At 39.0% G+C, this 26,124-nt stretch overlaps 1 protein-coding gene across 3 annotated transcripts in view; it reads left to right on the top strand.

The window, feature by feature from the left end:
* MACROD2 (mono-ADP ribosylhydrolase 2) overlaps positions 1-25,783 on the top strand; it is a 2,330,645-nt gene extending 2,304,862 nt beyond the window's left edge. Inside the window, exons 17-20 of one of the 3 annotated variants that reach the window (XR_009496772.1) lie at positions 3,915-3,992; positions 6,893-6,959; positions 17,876-19,423; positions 22,880-25,783. Coding sequence is in view for 2 of the 3 variants with exons in the window: in XM_025000233.2 (XP_024856001.1) it covers positions 3,915-3,992; positions 6,893-6,954 (140 nt within the window). In the remaining variant the exon portion in view is untranslated. 3 annotated transcript variants of the gene reach the window in all.
* Positions 25,784-26,124: the final 341 nt, after the last annotated feature.

Raw genomic sequence — 26,124 nt, forward strand, 5'->3', positions numbered from 1 at the left:
CAGTGTTAGGTCAATTAACATCCCTTCTATAGTAATCATATCTTATAAAATATAACAATTATGTTGTATTTTGAGAAGTTCTGATGGTGTCCAAGGAGTTAGAACATTTTGTAGTTATGTTTATAGTGAAAAGGCTGAGGCTTTTAAATACTGCGATGTTTGGTAAAAGGCATTCAAGAAAGCAAGTGACCAGGTAAGATATCCTCTTTGATGACATGTCTGTCTGTGTCTTGCTCATTTTCTATTGGCTTCCTTGTCTTTTATATTGTTTTATATATAAGTCCATTGTGAGTTATATATACATATGTGCACACACACACACACATACATATATACAAGGACTCTTGTGTTATATGTGTGTATATATATATGGCAAATTTCTTCTACTCTGATTTATTTTACAGTCTTAATGCTGCATTTTGATAAACTAAAGCTGCTAATTTAAATGTTTTCCAGATTACTAGTCTTTTTCCTTATGGTTAATCTTTTATTTTTCCTATGTACAAAATTTTGCTTAATGATGTGAGGGTCTTTTTCCATGGTACCTTTCAAATGTAGTTCTATAACCTACCTAGAATTTTTATTTTTAGTATAGTGAAAATCCTTCAATGTAAGTCTACTATTTTAACCCTGAAAATATTTCAAATTGAAGTCTAAAAGAAGATATTGTTAGGTATGAAATTTTACATTAATATTATTTTCTTCAAGCACTTTAAAGATATCATTACATTGTCTCTGGATTCCATTATTTTTATTGAGATGTCATCTATAATTCCTATTGTTGCTATTTTGAAGTGAATCCTTCTTTACTCACTAATTAATTTTATAGTTTTTCTTTAACCATGATTTTCTGCAGTTTTATAATGATTGACTTGAATGAGCTTTGCTTTGCATTAATTTTGTTTGGGGATCATAATAATTCTTTTCTATATTTTTCATCTTTATATTCTTTCATCTTTAATATTCTTTATATTTTCTTCTAAATTAGCTTTCAATTTATGAATTCTTTCTTCAGCTGTGTCTTATTACTGCCACATCTGCCTATTGAATTCTAAACTTCAAGTATTATATATTTTTCAGTTCCAGAATTTACATCTGACTTTTTTTTAATACAGTGTTTAGTCCAGTGATCTGATAAACTTCTTTGCCATGAGAATTCACCCTCTTCTCACTCAACCCTTAAACTCATTAACCATATTTTAAAGTTGTATCTACGAGTAATATCTCTAACATGTCTCTATATATTGTTTTATTGTCTTGGTTTTCAGTGATCCATACTTGTTCTTCTGGAATGATTGGTATTTTTTTATTGAATGCTAGACACTATATGTGAAAAATTGTAGTGATGACTTGAGCCTCTGGATGACTTTATCTTCTTCCAGAGAGGATTATGTTTGCTTCTTAAAGGCGGGTAGGATTAAGCAGAGCACGGAAGTCTAGTCAGAGATTAAGTTGACTAAAAGTTGGTCTTCAGATTTAAGAACTGGTCTGTTTCAAGTTCATTGCCCCCAGAGTATGACCCTTCAGGGGAATCCCAAAGAAAACTTGAGGTACTTGTCAGAGCACCTCTTCTTTGGTGGGCCCTGGCCTCCAAGTTTTGCCCCTCTCCCCCCACCCCAAACTTCATTTAAAAACATCTGGAAGCTCTGTTAAACTTCTTGTACATGTGGAATGTCAAGTTCGCCATTTTTCACCTCCTCAAGCTCCTTTAATGGCTCTCTAGTGCCTTAAAATAATTTCTCAAATCTGTTCAATGTCTCTATCTATTCTTGATGGGAGTATTACCCTACCTTATGATAGTTACTTTAGGCAGAAATCTTTTTCTTAGTGTAATCTTAACTTGCATTTTTTTCCATTAGTATCAAAGTGAATCACATTTTCACATAACTGCAGGCCATTCTTATTTTTAATTAACTTCCTGTTAGATCTCTTGCTCCGTATTCTATCCAATTGTTAATATTTACCTCTATTTTTTAGAAGTACTTTATATATCAAAGATATAGACCCATTGTCTATGATAAAAGGTATAAATATTTTTCAATTTATACTTCTTTTTCAAAATGTCTCTTACGGTAATTTTTCCCACCTCAAAGTCTGTGTTTATATATACTGACTTGTATATAAAGTCAGACATTCCATTTTTTTTTTTTTTTCTTATTTCTTCGGTTTTGAGGGATACTTAGCAAAGATCCCTGCTCTCAGGCTTAGAAAAATATCCATCAGTGGTTTCTTCTGTAATTGTGTCTTTAAGGAATATGTTGATGAGCAGTTGAAACATTGTCTATTTTCTAGAATTGACAGTGAGAAAAAATATGATGTTAAGTCCAGTTGGAAGTTTCAAGTTTTGTTTTCACTTTCCCAACCTCATCCTCAGAAACTAGTGAAAAAAGCTCATGGACACAGTCACTTTAATGTTGTCCTTGTAGGACCTGGCTGTCCAGGAGTCATTTTTTCTTATGTTTTCCTATTCCTGACTTTTCTCATCTACTCTCATGCTGTCAATGATATGACATTATTCTGTACTGAAAAGTAACAGTGTTAGGCACTCACTTGTGTCTGACTCTGCAACCCCATGGACTGTAGCCCACCAGGCTCCTCCGTCCATGGGATTTCCCAGGCAAGAATATTGGAGTGGGTTGCCCTTCCTCCAGGGGATCTTCCCAAGCCAGAAATCGAAGACATCTCCCAAATTCCCCCGCGTCTGATTCTCAATTTTCTTCCTCAGCATCAGATGCAAAGCTTCTTTGGTATCTGCACTTAAATGACCCTGCACTTCAGTCTTCAAATATAAAATGACTTTCTTCACTGTTAAGTACTGACCTTCCTACCTTCCATCTACCCAGGCTAAGATTAGTGACCTTACTTCTTGGTTCTCAGCTTCAGTAAATCATTACCAAAAGTGCAAGTTGAAGGTATCTGCCTTTGAAGAGATTATACACTGGATCTTTCCTAGCCTTGACGCTTCACGAACAGGAAGATCAGCTTGAACATACTCTGAACTCAATAAGTATTCATGTAATGAAACTCAATTTAATATTCTATTTTTAAGTACATAAACAATAAAAAAAACTTTGAAATTATGGGTTTTTCCAGTACTTTATTTGTATTTTCAAATGCCCTGGCTCTTCAAGTTGTGAAAACATAATAGATATCTAAGAAGCAAGAGATTATTGTCCTTTTGACTATCTGTAAACTTTCTCACAAAAAGAAAAATGGATGTTAAATAGACTTATTATAGTGATCAATTTTTAATATGTACAAATATCAGATCATGAAAAGCAAAAGAAAACCAGTGCCCTTACAACTACACATAAGTGTGTTATATAGCTTTAGCCACAGTGAATGGAGGACAAGTCTTATGAAGTTGTGTGAGTAGAGAAAAATTACAACAGAAATTAACTAAATACTGGATTCTCGGTAGTCCGGACTCGCAGCATCCAAGGATGTCTTTTAGGGAACAACTGAGACATTCATTTGTGTTTAAACAAAAAAATCCTCACTGCCAGGAGAATGAATCTTTCAGCTTTCAGTCATGCCTAAGGCAAAATAGATTTTCTGTTTTTACTCTCTTCAAAATTAAAGCCACCTAAACTCACACACAAATTTCCCCAAATTCAAATTGTGGGTTGTTCTGATTAAACCAAGTTTCCCTGCTTTCATGTTACCTGCTTTCTAATTTGAGAACTTGTGCATGTATGTATGTGATTATCTCACAAATTAAAGAGAATTTAGACTATGACAGCACTGAAGTATTCAAGCAACTCAGCCTACTGTTTCCTCCTTTAACCTCTTCTGCAAAAGAAATTCAATCCCAGGAGTATTTTTAAATTTAAGAGTGCAGTGGAGGATGACAGAACAATTGGCAGTCAGGACATTCCAATTCTCTATTAATCAAGGACTGTCGTCTTCTTCAGATCAAGGCGGAAACACACCGAGAGTTCCCGTGAAGAGCGAAGGCTCTGTTGACACAGAGAGCTCCACCAGTCCTGATGGTAAGTTTCTGAGCTATTTGAGTCACCGAAACCACAAACCTGGCGCACTTTCTCTGTGTAATCTAGGATTAAAGGAGCTGGTCTATGAATCAGCATGTTCGGTTTGAATAGGGTAAAGTTCAAAAACCGCTTTCTACTGGGAATTGGCAAAATTGACAGCCTTTTTTTTTTAAAAATAGCAAAAAAAAAAAAAAACACGTGCCTCAGTTTACTCTTACTTCATGGCACCAAGGGAAGAGTGGGTCATGCCAAGGCTAAACTGAACTGAAGTCCAGCTGGTGAACTCTATGGAACTACTCAGCATTTAGAGGAGGCCTGGCTTGAATCTGGGCTATTCTTAAAATTTCATGACTCCACCTCACTGTATCACATCACATGGCTTGGCCAGAAACATAGTGAGTCTTTAAAAGCACTTTGTCAATTTCCAAAAACCTTTCTTTGGTCATGTCTCATTTTGAAGGCATCTAAAGACTGTGAGCCTCAGGAATATTATCACCTTGCCCCCGCACCATGACACTGGAGACCCTCTGAGAGATCATCATTTGCATTAGAAAAAACAGCTATTTAGGCACACATGATTTCTAAATATTCAATTCCATTTGCCCACAGAGCTTAGGAGAGCCAGAATTGTTGGTCAGTTTTCAACATGTATATATAAAATCTTGCAGTTTGGGTTGATAATGACCTTGAGAAAATTTCAGCCACTGTTAGAAATTACTTGGTAGTTTTAAACAGTTTCCTATACCATGCGTTCCACCCTGCTATAGGCATGCCCTCACCTTCATTGACTCCCTTAATTATATGCTCTTTTGCAACAACTGATTTTTAATTTAATTTTTTTTAATTATCCAATTTTAAGGGTTACTTTCCATTCATAGTTATTACAAAATATTGGCTATATTCCCCATATTCTACAAAACATCTTTGAACCTATCTTTGACTCAGTGCAAACTGATTATTTTTTTAACCCTTCCCTGGAGGACGGCGTGGCAGCCCACTCCAGCATTCTTATCTGGAGGATCCCATGGACAGAGAAGCCTGGCAGACTACAGTCCACAGGGCCGCAAAGTCGGACATGACCCAAGCGACTGAGCATGCACATGCATTATCTAGGAAAATAATATTTTTAAACCCCAGATTTCATCCATTAAAAGTCAGTCCATGATAGTCATACTCAGCTGAGTGAAACCCTCCCAGCCAGGTTGTGACACTAGAAACATGATTTTTAACTAGGACTCTACAAATCATGTTCTGAAAAATACCAAGGTAATGCAATTCTCACTAAATGAAAGGGGCATAAATGTGTTAAATACTAAGGTTCAGTCCTCACTATAGAGTTTACTGAGCACAAAGTCTCAGCTATAAAAAAACATAGTTAACATTGCTCATCAGATGCTTTTCCTATTAACACTTATTAATAGATTTTAGAACTAGGGACCCTTGAGTTGGAGGAAGGAACAGATAAGGAACACTCTCCTATATTTTATTCTGTACAGCCCACAATGAGAAGGTCAACCTTACAGTAACTCTGTGGGCCAGGATGGAAAGTGTGCACAGTGTTCGTTTTTATGGGCACCCTTGCTGTATCTGGCCAGTTTACACCTGGGGTAAAGAGTGGGCTCACACACGGTGAGAAACCAAGGAGTGTTTGCAGCAGGAACAGAGAGACCTGCTTTTAAAACCTTCCTCCTTGAGAGTTGGGTGGGCTGCCAACCAGCCATTCCCTCTTTCAAGTCTCTTTGGAATGGGAAATCCAGCCCCGCCACTGTTTTAGCCGAATCAGGTTTTTGTGTTCAAGAAAGAGAGATATGGATGATTGATTTTGTTCAAACAATTGAAGATTACCCAAATGAGAACAGGTTACACATCCAGAGCATGGGTGTCAGCTCTTATCGATTACGTTTGGCCAACTCAAAGGCAGGAGGGAAGCGGGGAACTTCTATCTAACAAAAGGGAAGATTTCAAAGACCCTTGACAGGAGGTTGTTTGCAAGAGGAAGCCAGATGGGTTAACCAGAAGTGGCTGGTTGGTTTGAGAAGATTTGGTTTTCCCCGGTTGGCCCTGTGTTGGGAGCATGGAGCAAACCACAGGGAAGCTGGCAGTCACTGACCAAGTTCTGAGCTGCTTGCTGCAGAGTTTTGAAGTCAGAATTCTACTGCCAAATATGGTCTGGCCATTGTTCATCTGTATATTAAGTCTCTCAGTATATAATATGGGCTTTGATGCTTTAGCAATACCAATCTAATTAAACCTACTGACCCTTGAAAATTTCCAGAGTGTCTGCTGTGCCTGTTCTGGGCTCCTTCTGGACAAAGACATTAATTATGTGTGCTATTTGTATGCAAATACGTACATAGACTAATACACACAGCAAAGTAAATGCACATGTTTTATCATTGCTGTGTGATCTGGTTAGATGTTTTGCTTTTCCGTTTCATGGTGTCCACTGCATGCATTGGCAAGTTTTCAGGGTCGGTTTTGAATTTCAAAATTGAGAACCTGGCAAACCCAGCAGGCCTACTAGCATTGCTGTTTCAGAGGGAGCCGCTTACCTCTCTGTGCATGGATGATCTGGTTGGCTTTGTTTTCCCTTTATTTTCTTAGACATCTATTAAAGCCTTTGCATTTACCTAAGGAGTGTAATGTCAACCCCCAAATCCGGTATGAAATGAAAACAGCTCCTACAGTTTAGTAAAGAGGCAATTCTGCCCTCCCCATCCCCTGACCAGTAAAAATCTACAAGAGTGGTCCCCAAATCTTGAATGAATGACTGAAAACAAATTGAAAAGAGGTATAAGATAGGAAGTCAGAAATGTAGCGATTCACAGGCCATTGTAATATATTTAAGAGGCTTGGGTTTAACAAACATTTAACCTTTTTGTTTTCCCTTCTGGTTACAGTTGACATGAATTGTCAGGTTGAGAGTGTAAATGACCCAACAGAGAGTCAGCAAGAAGATTAACTAAGGTAAGTTGCCTCTGTGGTGAGATTTCCAATTGATTAAATGGGCCAGCCATAGGAACTGTTTGTAAAAGGCATGTTGGATTTCCCTCAGTTCTATCAAGTCCCACAGCACGGCTCAGGCTAAGCTTTTAAAATCTTTATGCCAAATAACATATTATAAGGAGCTAGGATTAGCCCTAGAAGCTCACCATCTTTAAAAGAAAAAGATAAGCTACAGCATCTCCAGATTGTGCAGTACCCTGGTTTTCTGAGCTTTGACAAGAAAACAATTTTTCCATCTAGCTCACACCCTGGCTTCCTGGAGTGAACAAATTATTGCAGCAACCCCAAGCTGATTCTGAAGTATTGCTTTTCCAGAAGCTACCTGCTGAGTTGTTTAGTATATCTGTTTTTAAGCATAACGCTAAATCTTTGCCCTGGAGAACGTAAAAGGCATTTGAGCATGCTTGGACTGAGAGAAGCCCGCCTTATGTTTTGTCCTCTTACCCCACTACCTGTGGACCTTCGCATCCGTACAAAGGTTTGTTGAGTTGAATGAGCCCCAGGACACACCACAGGAAAATAAATGGGACCAGATGATGTTTAGGAGATTTTCTAGACCAACATTCTAAATCACTCAGCCAAGACTAAAGTGTATCTAGAATGAGTGGTCTGTTACCCATTTTTGTACCTGAGGGCTGGTGAGAAGAATGAAAGGAAAGAAACCAGGTTTGCTATTCTGATTCCTGGCTTAAAATACTTAGCTGTGAAAAAATCCTATGGGATAAGTGAACTGTGTGTTACCTGGAGCTACACACAGATGTGTTGACGTCCTTGCTTCTGTCAACTGAAGAAAAAAGACACAGCCCAAAAGTTGAGAATTATGTCTCACTCAATGACTCTCTGTGGACTTCAAGCCCAGAGTAGCTCTGAAGGGCTGCTCCAAAGAGGTAAGGGAGCAACCAGGATTTATAGGAGTTTTGCAACAAAGATCAGGTAGCCACAATACCAAAAGATTACTGATAATTAAGGAAAACCAGATACCTCGAATTAATGAATTTAGTGCTTTTCTGTATATGGGAAGATGCAAGAGTCTGGGCTCATTAAAATCACTCCTTTGCTAAGCACCTAGCTGTCTAGGGCCGCTGTCCTGTTTTTCCCCACCTTCCCCTCGCTGCGCTGCTGGGGGAGGATACAATGGTTGAGGGCTTGGCACGAGGCTGCCTGTTTGTCCCCATCCTGAGGGCTCACTGTGGGGGTCACAGTGTCTGGCAGGCAACATTTTCCTTCACAGTGCTTCCCCTTGGTCAAAATCTGACCAGCCTTCGGAGACATTTCATGACCAATTTTGTGGCACAGTGCTAGGAATGGCTCATTCCTAGACCAGACAGATATTCTGTTGATAGGTCACTCAGTGTGTTATTTTTTTGCATTAGGTCCTGTTGATGATAATTAAAATTCTCTGGATTGCTTGCATTACTAGTCTATTATGATCCAGGAAATGTTTTCCCCTGTGGCTTCTTCCCATATCTAGAGTTGCACTATTACAATCATTTTATGTAGAGTTATGTGTATATGGTGGACGAACTCAAGACTTTTAGCCATCACTGATTTTGTTGGACACCTGGTTTCACACAGGGTAATACAAGGGGCAATCTTACAAATTAGACAACAGGCAATACAGCTAGTAACATTAATAAAGTCATAGTACAGCAGAGATAGATACAAAGCATAAACCATTTGGAAACAAAGGAGAACAAATTAAAACAATGATTAGTATAAATAGTTGTAATCTGGTTGCAGTAAATCATCAAGTCCACAGAAGATCTAACTGGAGAAGCCAAATCCTAGAAGGATCAGGTAGAGAGAAAAAGATGTTTCATGTTCGTTTACAGAAGTGTACTTTGTCAACTTGTTGAGGGCCATAGCATAAAAGCATGTTATTTTTTTTAAGAAAACAAAAATTAAGAGTATATTTCCCCAAAAAGTCATAATATCACAAATTATATTTATCAGTTAATTAATTCCCGATGATCTGGGTGAAATCTTCAGGTTTTCCATTAGAGTTTTGTAACTTCTTACCCAGCTCAGTGATATGATCTAAAAGTGATCAGAAACTTCTATTTGTCAAAAAGCCTTTCTATGAATTTTCTTGAAGACCTTCATTTTTATAGAAGCATCAAAATAAAACAACGATTGGCTTTAAGTAGCAAGACTTAAAAAGGCTTGGTTAAAGATCAAATTATAATGCAATTGACAAGAAACTTGGATATTGCTGTGACATATGAGATTTTAAGATTAAAAACTAGAATTTATGATCAATATTATACCAGATTTTTAGGAATTCATATATATTTTAGGATATCTGTATTAATGACATTTATCCACAAAATATAACCTAAGGTTCGTCTCTAATCAGTTGACAACGTTTCTCAAGTAATTTAACATACCATAAGCCTAATTAGTCTGATATTCTTCTCTGAGATGCCATAGGGGTCCTCTGAAGCCTTTTAAAGTTAGCTGGAGATGTTAAATAAAACTTGATAGGAAGTTTGTCAAAAATAACAAAAAAAGTTTTAAAACACTTGGTCAAATAGGATCACAGTGACCACGTAACCAAAGTTGACAAAAGATTTCAAAAGTAAAAACAGATCACTTAAAGGCACAGAAACTCACACAATCTGTTACCAATGCCACACTCCAAGAAAACTTTATTCTCCTAACAGAGAGAAAATGAAACTCCAGTCTTACACCAGCTTACTTTTAACAACAAAATCCATCTACCTTACTAAATTCAATCTAAATTCAACCAGTCCTGACCATGCACAAAACTCATTTCTCAGGCTTATTTTCCACCAACTTTCTGTATGCTTATTATTTTGTCCCCTATTTTTTCCCCATCTAGAAAGAACCAACTTTGGGACAAAATTATTTTCTTTTCCCTTAAAAAAAACACAATTCCATCTTTCGTACCTTCTTTTGTTCACAACACTCATCTTACTTTCCAAGTAAGCAATTATGAACTACCTTAGTGTTCTGTTTGGCATGGCAAACAAATATCATAATTTCTAAAAACATGTGCTTTCTTATAAAAATATCTCAGTGTGGCACCAAACATATATATGAATAGTTCTAAATATCTTTAGCTTCTCTGTAAAGGGAAGAGGATGTTTCAGTATCTTATTTGGGAATGACCTAGCTCTTCAATAAGCTTCTACTGTTGAACTTAATTTAGCACAATTCTTCAACTTACCAAGTCATATAGAGAGATTATTTTCAAGCAGACATTCCTAAAGCATAATTATTTCTAAAGAGTTTACCCCCAAAGCTTATCTTGTCTCCCTTATAGTGTATTTATAAGAATTTCATCATACCAAGTTAATTTTTATTGTTGACAAACTCTGTAACAGAAATAAATGTATTGACCTGAATTAAACCTAGGTAAAATAAAAGACAAGTCTTTATTGATTAAACCATCAATCTTAAGCTTGATGCCAGATGTTAATTTAATACTGAATACCTTCTAGATTGTTTGAACCTAAAATTCATTCTAGCCTGCTTTTTCATATTTAGAAATATTTAGTTCATAAGCACTTTAAACTAAACAGAGCTCTTTTATAAGTTTAATTTTGATAATATTTTCCAGAGGTAGAGATGTCTCATATGTGCAATGTGTACAGAGAGAAAACTAGGGCTTTCATAGCTTCAGTTTAAAAACTTAGTTATGAATCAGATATTACAATGTACATTTCAGTTCAGTTGCTCAGTCGTGTCCGACTCTTTGCAAACCCATGAATCGCAGCACGCCAGGCCTCCCTGTCCATTACCAACTCCCAGAGTTCACCCAGACTCACGTCCATCGAGTCAGCGATGCCATCTAGCCATCTCATCCTCTGTCGTCCCCTTCTCCTCCTGCCCCCAATCCCTCCCAGCATCAGTCTTTTCCAATGAGTCCACTCTTTGCATGAGGTGGCCAAAGTACTGGAGTTTCAGCTTTAGCATCAGTCCTTCCAAAGAACACCCAGGACTGATCTCCTTTAGAATGGACTGGTTGGATCTCCTTGCAGCCCAAGGGACTCTCAAGAGTCTTCTCCAACACCACAGTTCAAAAGCATCAATTCTTCAGTGCTCAGCTTTCTTCACAGTCCAACTCTCACAATGTACACTTACTACTTTATAAATAACAGTTGAAATACATTAAAGTTGCATGCTCAGATGAATAAGGCTTCACTAGTCATGGAAAAGTGGAGAAGGCACTGGCAACCCACTCCAGTACTCTTGCCTGGAAAAATCCCATGGGCAGAGGAGCCTGGTAGGCTGCAGTTCAGGGGTCGCTAAGACTTGGACACGACTGGGCGACTTCACTTTCACTTTTCACTTTCATGCACTGGAGAAGGAAATGGCAATCCACTCCAGTGTTCTTGCCTGGAGAATCCCAGGGACGGGAGCCTTGTGGGCTGCCATCTATGGGGTCGCACAGAGTCGGACACGACTGAAGCGACTTAGCAGCAGTCATGGAAAAGACTTTAAGATTGGCATTTGTTCTTGATTAAGGAGGCTATGAAGTGAATTTTGGCCGAGAGACCCTTTCCAGCAGTTTTGAAACTAAGCAGGACCTTGTAGGGCCCTTTGGGTACAAATCCTTTCCCTGTCCCTTTCTTGTTTGTAGGAAATAAGCTTCCTTCAGCCTTCTTGACTCTTCCCTGAGTTCCAAAGAGCAGATTCAAACAGTTGCTTGAATCAGGTGATGGGCCAGTGTACCGCTTGTGACCTTAACTCCTCCAGGGTTTGCTCCAGAGTAGTTTCAGCTCCTCTTACCATGTCTCAGGTTTTCCCTCTGGTGGTATAAGACTACCATGGGCGCTCATGTCCCCAGCAGAGCAAGCTTTAATTAAAATGAATGGATTTTCCTATAGAGACAGCTACATGGCATGATGTCTTTGCCTCCACCACTCCTGTAAGTTTATTAGTTGCCTGAGAAAGCCATTGCCAGCCAAGAGATGTCCCCTTCTTCAGAGCTGAAAACTCTCATGAGATTTTGGGTTTATTCTGACAGATTGTATTATGATAGGCAATTCAAGGAAAAACATAGGCAATCCAACCCTACTCAGTGTTCTTGCAACTGGGCAAAATCTTCCCAGACTTTCAACTGAGAATAAAACCCCTGAGTGTCTAAACTGAACAAAATCTTGCCAGTGCCTTCGCTGAGGATAACCCCAGGTACCTCTTCTTGAAACTAAGTTTCAAGGACCACTGACTCCTCCAAAAAGGAGCTTAAGACCACTGCATAAAATTTAGCATCATTAACCAATAATAGGAGATCTGAAAACCAGGAGTGACTCACCAAAATCATCTGGACTCCCGAAGGAGGTGTTCTGGCCCAAAAGACGCCTGGTAGAGTTTAGGTGAGGAACTCTGCTCTGGGCTTCTTCATTTGGTTCCCAAAACTGTCAACTGGGGGGAAAAAAAAAAAGCACAACCTTAAAGTTGAAAATTATGTTTTATTCAGTGAACTCTCTGAGGACTTCAAGACCAGGAGGCAACCTCTCAGATAGCTCTGAGGTGTTGCTTTGAAGAGGCAAGGGAAGAGCCAGGATATTTGCAACAAAAACCAGGTAGTTGAAACATCAAAAGATTGCCATTAATTAAGGAAAACCAGACATCTCAAGGTAATGAATTTAGCACTTTTCTACATATGGGAAGATGCGAGAATCTGGGCTCATTGAAATTATTCCTTTGATATGCACCTTATCTATTTCTATTCAGAAAGAACTTGCCCTGTTCTTTCCCATCATAAGTCCCCTCAGGGCTCAGTGTCAGGATGGTGGAATATGGCAGGCAAAAGTTTTTATTCACATCTCCCAGCATCTTCTCCATAGGCTTCTGTACTCTCCCAGAAATCCAAGTTGCACCAGACTCAAGCTCCAGCATGGTGGCAGACTAAAGTTTGAGAATATGTGAAAGCAGGCAGCTGTCTTCCCATCATGATTTTAAACTTCCTTGAAAACTAAATTATAATAGTATTTGTGCAATACATATACAGCATAGGACTGATAAAAAATGTAAACTCATACAAACATGGTCTTACAAACATTTCTTCTTTTTTTAAACCTTATTCATGTATTTAAAATTATCCTAAGCTGCAGAAATGATATGGTAGAGAAGTTTCCATTAAAAAGCAGTGAAGTGAGAGTAAACCTGAACAATTTAAAAGCAAGTTCCTCAGTACCACCTTACCTTCTTCCCTTTCACTGCCAACACACTACAGACTTCTTGTCTAGATTTTTTTTTCTTATAGACACTATTATTTTTCTATATGATCAATATCTAGATGAAATACCAAAATAAGTATGTTTTCCTTGGTTAATATCAAAATATTTCCCTTGGCCATAAACATGAATCTAGCCACATACCTTTCGCAAAGGGACACGACTGAGCAACTGAACTGAACTGAACATACCTTTACCCAAGTGAATACCTTGTCAAAACTTAAAGTTCAAAATTAGTTTAACTTTGTTGCAAAAGTATGTATCCTGACTCCTCCCCCTTACCTCTTCAGCGCAGTCCTTCAACTCCAGGAAGAAATGACTCGCACAGGGTCACTCAGTTGATCATGGAAGTTCAGATACCTCCAGAACAAAATTCTTTGACACAGTACTGTTCCCTAAAAAAATAGTGCATTTCTGAACACAGTTGTCACAGCACACAGTATGACCTAAGGAACGTCATCATCATTTACATAGCGGGGTTTATAGAGGTTATTGGTAGTTCAACAGGAAGAACCTTTAGTTCTGTGCATCATACCTCCAAGAAAATTAACGAAATACAGTGAAATGGGATTAAAATTAGAGTTCAAAGACTTAATACAAGAAAATTTAGTGCTGTATAATTTGTTTAAAAATCAGGGATATCATAAATGACAACAGAGGAACAGTTCAATCAATCAATAGAGTGCTGTGCAAATGTAAAAATAATTTCTCAACAAGTATTTGAGGGCATGTAAATATGGTTACAGGCTTACCAGGTGGCTCAGTGGTAAAGACTCTACCTGCCAATGCAGGAGACCTGGGTTCATCTTCTCTGGGTCGGGAAGATCCCCTGGAGAAGGAACTGGCAACCCACTCCAGTAGTCCTGCCTGGGGAATCCCATGGACAGAGGAGACTGGCGGGCTGCAGTCCATGATATCACAAGAAAGTTGGACATGACTTAGCGACTAAACTGCCACCACAGCAAAAGATGCTTATGGAACCTGAACTTCTGTTTCTGGAGAAACATGGCAGGCCAAGTGTGGCTTCCAGCGTGGGCTTTACGAGACCTGGTAACTTTTTATGCTCTCAGAATGCTTGCTCTTGGAATCCAGCCACCCTCTACGAAGCTCAAGCTGTGGTATAGAATGGGGACTGCCACATGGAGAGAGACTTTAGAAAGTGAGAGGGCATTTTGGGTGTTCAGACCCCAGTGGATGCCACCTAGAGTAGATGAAGTGCCCACCTGAGCCCACGCCAACTTATAGAATCATTAGAATAATAAATTGTGGGTTTGGGGGCCACTGTGTTTTGGTGTGGCTTGTTTTGTAGCAACAGGTGACTGAAAAGGTGGAAAAAATAAAAAAACCCTCTCAATACAAATACAAAGTTAACATGAAAGCTATCAAAAATGAAGAGGAATTTGAGGCCAAAGCAATAATCTGGTGAGCTGAAGATGCAGCTGTCCCCAGAACTACAGTTTGGTTTTTGGTGTAGATACAGACTCTAAGGCAAGAAATTTGGGTTTTAATGCCCCCTGGACCTTGGGCCACTCAAGGTAAGGAGCTGAAATTGACACCTCTACATAAATATATCTGAGATTCCCAGCTCAAGATATTAACAAGGAGACTTGAGCTGGCCTAGGGTGCTTCATGGGGAAAGAAAAGGCTCCCATGGTAAGCAGAAGTCACATACACACCATGTGTTTGAAGCACAAATTTATGCCATCTAAAGTCATACAGTAATACACAAACCAAGACATTAATTTATACTTGATTATAGACCAGTGTGACCCCCTGGGAGAGTCAGCAAATGGAAATGTAATGTAAAACTATCCTTTAGAATTCCTCCTGAAGAAATAAATTTCCAAAGATGAGTTTATAAAACACACAAGGAAATGATCTATTACGAATGAGAGTTGATGGGTAAAATTGCAGGATGATTAGCACTACAAGAACTTGAGGGTAATGTTGAAGATTTCATAAAATAAATACATTTAAATGTCAAAAGATAAAAAGTAGACATAAAACTGTAAGAAAGCAGCAAACTATGAAACATTAACAATTTGGAAAAAGTAAGTAAATGTATAGCAATATAAATGACACATGAGTAGATATAAGGAATAGAAACAGAATAACTAAGATATTTTTTGTTCAACAAGAGCTCTAAAAGGAGATGTTGATAGTATTTGAAAGATACTGCCAAGGATTTATCGGAATTGATGAAAGTCAAAAAATTTGAGTTAAAAGAAGAATCGTAAGTTACAAGAAGGGCATGTTTAAAATAAATTCACCGGACTTTCCTGGGGGTCCAGCGGCTAAGACTCTGCACTCCCAATGCAGGGGGCTCCAGGTTCCATCCCCCGTCAGGGACTAGGTCCCACAGGCCTCCCACATGCCGCAACCATGAGTTCGCATGCTGCAACTAAAGACCCCGCATGCCACAAGTAAAAGATACCGCACACCACAGCAAAATTGGAAGGTCCTGCATGCCGCAACTAAGATCTGGCACAAACAAAACAAAATAAATTCACACTTATGCACTGCAGAACACCAAGAGAGAGGAAAAATTAACACAAAGAGAAAGAGTTAACCACAACTAAATAGGTATTGCAAGGACAGCAATTTCCCAAGATCAAGAATTTAGGTCAGAAGATAATGGAATAATTCTAAGTCTTCAAAACATGGATGAAAATAATGGTCAACATAGAGTTCTTCACTAGTTTCAGTATCATTTAAGAAAATGACATTTGTCATTTTCAAGAAAAAAGAAAGATTTGCTACTCACATACCTTTTCTCTAAAAGCTACCAAAGGAGGCATAACAGTAAAAAGAAAATTGAGCCCAGAGAAGGGTATGGTGTAGGAAACAATTGCAAGCCAAGGAGAATGGTGAACACAAATGAAAACCATAATATATATAGATTACAAATTTGTAACAATATTAATGAATGGTTAAAAGAATAATTATTTATGTCTATTTTATAATACACCACATAACACTACCCACTTCCTATTGTGTCTATTTGTATATACATGTCTGTAAAAGTATAAAAACATGCATGTTGTGGATTCACACTAATATCAGGATTCAGTAATCTTGGGAAGTAAGAGATAATATACAGATAAATTAAAACTATCTGTAAATATTTTAATTTATCAATACTGTTTTATTTTTTTAATAAAGATTGCAAGGAAATTTGAAAAATATTAACACTAAATCTGAATGGTAAATATATTCTAGATATACTTACCATTGTCTAATTTCCTTCATGTTTGCAATTTTCATTATTAAAATTAATAGTTTTATATATAGGTAGAAAGAGAAAAATAATATAAGGAAATACTGTGTAACATTAATTACAGAAATTAGTTATCAATAGAAGGATCATGCAGGATTCCTTGTCTACTTTTGGGTATTTTAAATATTATCTACAATGAGCACTATACTGCTTTTCCATACACATACACACCTCAAAGAGTATTTTTTTTAAAGATTCATAGGACACTAGAACAGAAAGTTAGCTCAGAGATCATCTCCAATTCATCCTTGACAAGATTAATTTATGGTAACAGAAATCAGATCAATTGTTCGTTCCAACAAGAGTAGGGTTCATCACATTTAAATCAGTTCTAATGAGGTGGATGAAACAGGAGCCTATTATACAGAGTGAAGTAAGTCAGAAAGAAAAACACCAATACAGTATATTAATGTATATATATGGAATTTAGAAGGACAGTAATGACAACCCTATATGCAAGACAGCAAAAGAGACAGATATAAGGAACAGAGTTTTGGACTCTGTGGGAGAAGGCAAGGGTGGGATGGTTTGAGAGAATAGCATTGAAACATGTATATTACCATATGTGAAAGAGATGACCAGTCCAAGTTCGATGCCTGAAACAGGGCACTCAAAGCTGATGCACTGGGACGACCCTGAGGGATGGGATGGGGAGGGAGGTTGGAGGTGGGTTCTCCATGGGGCACACATGTACACCTGTGGCTGATTCATGTCAGTGTATGGCAAAAACCACCACAATATTGTAATTAGTCTCCAATTGAAATAAATTTTTTAAAAAAGAGTAGGGTTCATAATTGAAGTGAGAACTTTCTGGGGCAATGGGAGTGTTTTATGTCTTGGTAGTGGTGTAGGTTAAATGCATTTTTCAAAAGACTTTGCAGTATACTTGTGATCTACGCATTTCCCTATAGGTTCTTCTAAGGCAGGATATCTTAGAGTCCTTTCACAAGTGGAGAACACAGCAGATGCCTACTTAATAACAACGATCTCAAAGCAGTGGGATGACCATCCATGTCTTTTGCAAACCAGCATCATGTACATTTTTACTGTTTCTATGTTGAGCCCTGGAAACTGGAACACGTGATAGGGCCAAGAAGAGAGGACCCATGGCTTCAAGATTCAGTTTCTCAAATAATACTTTGAAGACTTGAGTTAATCTCCCCCATCAGCAAGTTGTCCATGTTGTATACATCTATTAACAATGATTTATATGGTCTTTAAAGATACGCCATGCTGCCAATAACAGCTCAGATACCCCAAGCTCTCTGATAATTAAACATCTTTCTAGGCACGTTTGGAGGGTGAAAAACATTTAAATGGCTGTATTTAAAAGATACTGCTTGCTCAACCTATGATGACGTCTTTAACAAATGGCTTCTCCTTGTCTTCGGCAGGGGCACACGATGAAGCAAAGGGACAACGAGGTGGCAGTAAATGACAGTCCTCAGTGTGCAGGCTCCTGGCCCTGGGGAGGTGCGAGAAGACGCTGGCGCGCACGTGCACTGTGCAGGCGGGTGGGGGTGGGGGGAGGCGCGTCCCACCGAAGGACGGGGAATCCTTTGCTCTCATTTCTCCAGCTGCGTTTTGTTCTGTTTACCCGCAGAAAGAAAAAAAAAAAAGCAAAAGAAAAAAAAAAGTTTTCTTTCATTTGGTGGGGGACCCACGTGAATGCAACTTTCAGGCGCTATCCCTGTCGTTTCTGTCTTTTCTTCTCCCGACTCCGCCCCAGGGTCGCAGTGGCACGTGTAACGGCACAAGTGTGTTCTGGTCCCTGTCTGCTTTCTCGGTTATTTCACAAAGCTGGTTGGTACAGTGGTTTCTTCCAAAAAAAAAAAAAAGGAGAGAGAAGGAAGGTGACTGATAAGCTGCATTTGAGGAAACATCAAACCCTATATCAGTAGAATCCATAGAGGAAGGAGGCAGGACAGAAAATGGGCAAAACCCTCAGAAATCACTTGGGAAAAGGTCAGGAGGATTGGTTTCAAATGGGCTTGTATTCAGGGGTTCCCGAGGTCCAACGCTGTTCCATGAGGCTCTAAGGAGGAATATGAAGGCAGGGTTTAATCCGGAGCAGACCACGGAGGCATAACAAGGAAGGCGGACGGACCCTGGTCTCTTCCTTGGTAACAAGACGGGAGGTGCGTTCTTGTCCGACACTGACTTTCAGCAGAGCTCACCTGGTTCAGGAAGTCTTTACTGTGTTTTTCCTTCAGGGAGAAGCAATTCCTTGTGACACAATTCTAAGGGCACTTTCCTGGGCCTTTTAGTTGAGAGGGAGACTGCTGCATTTAGAATCAAAAAAGTTCTCCTTGAAATCTTTATACATCTGCTTTTCATAAAAGAACATCTTGTTTTTACCCAAGGACTGATGACCCACAGAGCAGATTCTCGTTTGAATTTGGAGGCAATTAGAGGCCTTGCTTGCAGTTCTGGCTTCCTGGTTTGCATTTAAATGGTGTGCTTTGTTCACGCCAAGTTCAAGACTAATTTGATGGCTGTCCCCTCTCCCAGCACACATTGAAGGGAAGCAGCGGGACTAATAAGCCAAGATGTCCCTGGTACAGTGGGCACAAGGGATTAAGGGTGCGGGAAGACATCAGAGGTTGTCACAAATATTGTCCCAGAGCCAACAAGGATAGAACCCTCAGCAGGCAAGAAGCCTACCTCCCCGGCTCTAAAACCAGTCTACTCGTCCCTGTGGAAACTTCCATTATTTCTTGCATATCTTTTTTTTTTCCTTCCTGGTTTTTGCTTTTTAATTTTTTACACTGTTGTGTTGGTTTCTGCCGTACAATAGCGCGAACGAGCCGTAATTACACAAATACCCGCTCCCTCTGGCGCCTCCCTCCCCTGCCCCATCCCAGCATCTGCGTCATCACAGAAGGCCGGACTGAGCTCGCGGTGCGGTACTTCCCTTCAGCTGTCCTTCTACACACAATAGTGTATGTATGCTGATGCGGCTTTCTCCACTTGTCCCCCTCTCTCCCTCTCTCTTCTTAAACCCATCTTCCTTATGAGGGCTTCAGAATTGTAAGTGAAGTGCGTATTTTTTTCTTAGTAGAGGGAGAAAAGGAATGGATCACATGGAGCATTTCTACAATAATCAGGGGTTCTGCTTTCTACATATTCCATGGAGTTCTTCAGTTTTGCTCCTTCCTCTAAAGAAAATTTCACTTTCTCGTCTTCCTATGAATTTTGTTTTGGCTTTTCTGAATTTGTTGCCTTATTTGATGGCTTATTTGGTCTACTGGAATAATAAGTTGTATTTCTACTCATGTAGTATGTTTTAACATCCTCTTGTTGAGGATCATCAACCTAAGCAGTGACATTTAAGTGACTTCATGATTTTGGAACACACCTGTTCTCCCTTCTGCCATAATTCCACAGTTTGATACCGAAACTTATATATCCTTTACTGCCATTAGACACTGCTTTCTAGAAAACCAAGAAAAAGCCTCATTTACACTAATCCAGGAAATGATGCCATGGAAATATAGACAGTTTCTATATCTCACATCATCTGTATGACTTAGTTGACAGTCGCCATCGTTCTTGTGAAGGGTTGGGTTGCCCAACCATGTTCATTCGGGTTTTCCATATGACGTAACAGGAAAACCTGAATGCACTTCTTGGCCAACCCACTACTTGACAAGTGCAATCTACTAGGAGGACATTTTCCTGTGCCTCCCAAGTGTGCGTGCTACTCATGCTCAGTAATGAGTCACATTGGAAAACAATGTGAGGAGGCAAGAAGGATGGGGATCTTTTTTTTTAACGGACAAAGATCTAATGTCTCTGGCAGGAACAGTAGGGATCAGAATTATGTCTGTCCTGGTGTTCCTTTTGATGTCAATGACAGCCATTCATCCAGTTTTCAATGTGGGTGGGTATCAATGAGAGGAAGGAGTTCTCTGCCTGAAAATTATAGAAAAAGAAAGTGGGCTCTGCATCCAGGAAATTGAGTCAGGAGTAAAGACCATCGACCCTGCTCCCGAATTGGTTTACATTTCACTTTATGATTAGATTGTGTTTTCACTTTTTCCCTCATTCTGCTTTTGAGTTGCTGTTTGGCTAGAAGATTTTATGCTTAAAACAAACAATGAAGCGATTTTCATTTCAATAGTAAAACATTAAAAATCTAGCTTTTGGCCACATAGAAGATACCCACAACACAGGAAACCTTTATCTCACTGGTGCTGTCATTGTACAAACCGTGCAATGGAAAATTTGCCAGACTGATTCATTCTCCGAACGTGAATTCTGGAAGTCAGTTTCCAACCACACTCTAGCCAGGCTAGGTGACTCAAGGGTTTATAGGAAGGAGAGTGGGAGGCAAATAGCCCCTTATTTAAGTCCTGTTTGCATACAGAGGATGGAGGTGGGCTTTCTACATAATAGTTCTATTTAAAAAGTTACTCATTGTAGGAGAGACAAAGGGTCTGTCCTCTAGCTGGTAACTACACAAGTGATGGACAAGCCTTCCTTCACAAAAGCTTACAAAGAAGGCATCTGAAACACAGTCTGTGATACTGGGTCACCTATTAGTCATCGCAGCTAATTGTACATCTTTCTATGAAACACTGAAAAGCCTCTTTGTGAATTAATACAGTTCTGCTTGATGCACTCGATTTGAAATGACATTTCTCTGTATGTGGTGCATGTCAGCTTTGCTTTGAAAAATAACAAAGTTAGCAGAATATGTCCAATATATTTTCTTGGGGAATAGGGTTTTTATCATACGATTCATTAAGGATTTGCCTTACCCTGACATTTGTGATATAAAGGAAAAGCAGAAAAAAAGTAATTTTCTTGATCAAGATATGTTTTTACTTAATGCAAATAAATGTAGTCTGTTGCTTGCAAGGGAAAAAAAAAGTCTTCTGAGATCTGGTATAAACTGCTAAGTAGAATAATACGTGCCTCTTTTGTTAAACCAGCATTTCAGTACTGGACTGCTTCTGAATATGTTTGTTTCTTTTCATCCGTGCCATACACTAAGAAACTTAAACAACTGTTGCCTTCATGCTATATTTGTTAGAGCAGAATATGAATAAAATTTGTTTGAGAGGATAAGGTGGAATTATCCGTGTTTTGTGAGATTTGTTCCTTAGCTGTGAGCAGTTAATGACTCAAAAAATGTTCATTTAACAGTAGATATCTGGTTGCAAATATGTGTATTTAAAATTGCCCTTGCAAGTCAACTGTAACTTTCCCCACTAAGACTGATCAATGGTGTGGCTGTGTTTTCAAAATTAAACTATACAGAAGTTTGAACAGACATAAAACCTAATGTATAATTTTTCTCTGAATGCTAAGTAGTTAATTACCCTAGCAACAGCCTCTGAGGTGAAGATAGACATTGTTGAGATAAAGCCAGTGGTTCCATGAACATTGGTCCATCCTTATAGAACCCATCATGCACTACTGGAAATCTTTTGAGCATCTTTTATGTCACATAGCCAGCCTGGCTATGTGACAACTGTAGCCACTATCCTCCTCAGCCTACTGTTGACAGAATTATGACTGAATTACAAAATTGTTCAGAGACTGGCAACGGAGCCACAAAAACCACTGTGGGAAAAACTTAAAGTTCTTTTGAAAATGGAAATCTGTATTCCATCAAGTTTAATTCCCTTTATCTCCTACAGAGGAAGAGCTATCAAGTGTATTGTTCTAGAAGGCAATAAAGAAGGTTGGTCCTTTTATCCAACAAAGTCAGAAGCTTAATAGTTAAGGCAGAATCAGGTTTTTTAATCTGCTGGACCAAAGGGACATTTTTTCAGTAATAAACGAGTCTGATGAGAAGAAAACTGTAGGCAGGACAGTCTTCTCTCACAGTGGGCAACCCCAACACAAATACTTCAATGTGGAAGACAGATGATTTGACATGATTCTAGCATGGCCAAATACAGTTTGTTTGTTTGTTTGTTTTAGTCTATATTCAATTTTTCATCTCTTTGTCCATCACTTATGTTTCTTCCCCACTTCTGCCCCTTTACCTTTAAAAGATGTCATTGAACATCAACTTAACTTTGCTGGTGGTTCTCAGGACTAAAAGGGTAATGATACTAATTTATACTGTTCTTGCCAGAATTCTGGCCCAGTGTGGGGCTTTGAGAAACAAATACCTCCATTCCTTGGTTTGAAAGATAGAAATACTAATGCATTCCCTGAACTCACTTCCAAATTTAAACATGAATTAAAATGCCAAGATATTCCTCTTTGCCATTGGGAAAAGCACTTGGTAAATTATTTGCATTATATTCTATTTGAAACTGTAGGCAAATATCCCTTTCTCCAGCTCAAGACTCTCCACCAAATGAATAAACAGTCCTTACCTTTGAGTGGGAAATATGAAATCCTTTCTACTAAAATCAGATTGATTATATTCTTTGCAGTCGAAGATGGAGAAGCTCTACACAGTCAGCAAAAACAAGGCCTGGAGCTGACCGTGGCTCAGATCATCAACTCCATGACTGGAAGATCAAACCTATCAATCCTAAAGAAAGTCAACCCTGAATTGGAAGGACTGATGCTTAAGCAGAAGCTCTAATACTTTGGCCTCCTGATGTGAAGAGAGGACTCACTGGAAAAGACTCTGATGCTGGGAAAGAAAGATTGAAGGCAAAAGGAGAAGAGGGTGGCAAAGGATGAGATGATTAGATAGCATCACCAACTCAATGGACAAGAATTTTAGTAAACTCTGGGAGATAGTGAAGGACAGGGTAGCCTGGCATGCTTCATTCATGGGGTCACAAAGAGTCGGAGACAACTTAGTGAGAGAGCAACAAACCTTTGAGTAGGAAATACGAAATCCTTTCTACTGAAGTTGACTTAAATTCTGCCCCTAACCCATGAGGATGAGAGAAAACTATTTTACAAAATGTAGAGAAATGGGCAGTTTGCCATTTGCACACAAAATACTGAGACTTGGTATAAATCTTTTTAAGCTGCTGTTTCTCTGGTAAGAATGAGAGTGGATCTGTGACTAAATCAGAAAGGAGTGTAGCCCTATTTCTTGGGTAAGGTGCACAGAAGGATGTAGATTTAGAAGGGGATAGAGAATTATACCAACAGGCACTTCCCTTCACTGGGGTAGGAGAACTCTTCCTTGCCCCACTGAAACTGGACTTTATATAACTTGCTCCGGCCAATGATGTGTGGGCAGAAGTAGCATCTGTCACTTCAGGCAGAAGCTTGAAGACTCACATTTGTTTTTTCCCTCTACCATAATGACCAGCAACTTCTCAGACAGGCTGCTCTGTCAGCCTAGAACTGGAGTGAAGAAGATGTGAAGTTGAGTTTCAGCCAAGTTACACTGAGAAGGTGACAGGAGTAAGAAGGAAATCTGTGTTTTGAGATCTGGGCACCATATCACCCAAGCCTACCCTAGTCTGTTCTAACTGATATGTCTGCCATTTAAAGCATTTAAATAAAAAGTCCAAGAAGTGGCATGATCTGCCTTTCCAGTCTCATCTGTCAAGCTGGCTCCCAAAACTGGCAATACAATTACCTTCTGTCCATTCCCAGAACTGGCTAAATTCATGTTCATCCTTGAGATCTCAGCTGTAATGTCACTTCCTAGAGGTGCCTTCCCCAACTACCTTATATCAAAGGAATCCCCTTTCCCAATGTCCTTACCTACTGAATGCCACATTTGCTACATCAGAACAGTTAGAATTATTTGTAATTGTTTGTTTACATGCGAGAAACAAACATTCATATGTCTCAATTCAGGTGGGCAATATAATGCAACTTTCTCCCACACACACACACCAAAAATAAGAGCTTGCTTCTATCCAATTGGTTAGAGGCGATCATGGGAAAAGAATTTAATTGGTCAATAAAAGGTATCTCAGTTTTTTTCAGTTTAAAATACTAATTTAGGGATAAATATTTAGTGAGATCCTAGGTTTAAATGCCTTACTGAAGCCACTTCTTGATACCAAAATTATTGTGCCCTACCCATGTAGATAAAGGCCTTTCTTCTTATCACTATGCAATAAAACTAGCAAAAAAAACCCTGAGTTTTAACTATGATAAAACATCTTAAATGCAGTTTCCTGATTTTTAAGACTTGCTGAAAACAGATAACATGATTCTATACATAGAAAATCCTGAAGATGCTACGAGAAAACTACTAGAGCTCATCAATGAATTCATTAAAGTTTCAGGATACAAAAATAATACACAGAAATTTCTTGCATTCCTATACACTAACAATAGAAGATTAGAAACAATCCCACTTACCATTGCATCAAAAAGAATAAAATACCTAGGAATAAACCTCCCTAAGGTGGCAAGAGACCTGAACTGTGAAAACTATAAGATGCTGATGAAAGAAATTGAAGATGACACAAACAGATGCAAAGATATACCATGTTCTTCTGCTGGAAGAGTCAATATTGTCAAAATGACTATACTACTCAAGGCATTCTACAGATTCAGTGAAATCCCTGTCAAATTACAAATTACCAATGGCATTTTTTCACAGAATTAGAACAAGCAATCTTATTCATAGAAGCACAAAAGACCCTGAATAGCCAAAACAATCTTGAAATAGAAAAACAGCTGGAAGAATCAGGCTCCCTAGCTTTAGACCATACTACAATGCTACCATCTTCAAAACGGTGTGGTACTGGCACAAAAACAGAAATATAGATCGATGGAACACCATGCAAAGTCCAGAAGCAAACCCACACACATGTGGTCGATTAATCCAAGAGGAAAGAAGACTATACAATGGAGAAAAGACATTTTCTTCAATAAATGGTGCCAGAAAAACTGGACAGAAATCCATAACAAATGAAATTAGAACACTTTTTGACACCACACACAAAAATAAACTCAAAATGGAGTAAAGACCTAAATGTAAGACCAGATACTATAAAATTCTTAGAGCAAAACGTAGGCAGAAATTGTTCTTGTTTAGTTACTAAGTCGTGCCCGACTCTCTGCACCCCATGGGCTGCAGCATGTCAGGAAAGGGAGCCCTCTTCACTGCTGGTGGGAACATGGATTGGTACAGCCACTACTAAGAACAGCATGGAGATTCCTTGACAGACTAAAAATAGAACTACTGTATGATTCAGGAATCCCACTCCTGGGCATATATCCAGAGAGAAACATGGTTCAAAAGGATACACGCCCTCCAGTGTTCATTGTAGCACTAATTACAATAGCCAGGATGTGGAAGCAACCTAAGTGTCCATCGACAGATTAATGAATAAAGGAGATGTATACACATACAATGGAGTATTCAGTCAGTTCAGTCTTTCAGTCGGGTCTGACTCTTTGTGAACCTATGAATTGCAGCCCGCCAGGCCTCCTGTCCATCACCAACTCCCGGAGTTCACCCAAACTCATGTGCATCGAGTCAGTGATGCCATCCATCCATCTCATCTTCTGCAGTCCCCTTCTCCTCTTGCCCCCAATCCCTCCCAGCATCCGAGTCTTTTCCAGTGAGTCAACTCTTCACATGAGGTGGCCAAAGTATTGGAGTTTCAGCTTTAGCATCAGTCCTTCCAAAGAACACAGAGGACTGATTTCCTTTAGAATGGACTGGTTGTATCTCCTTGAAGTCCAAGGGACTCTCAAGAGTCTTCAACATCACAGTTCAAAAGCATCAATTCTTCGGCACTCA

Source organism: Bos taurus, chromosome 13, assembly GCF_002263795.3.
Source record: "Bos taurus isolate L1 Dominette 01449 registration number 42190680 breed Hereford chromosome 13, ARS-UCD2.0, whole genome shotgun sequence".
NCBI lineage: Eukaryota > Metazoa > Chordata > Mammalia > Artiodactyla > Bovidae > Bos > Bos taurus.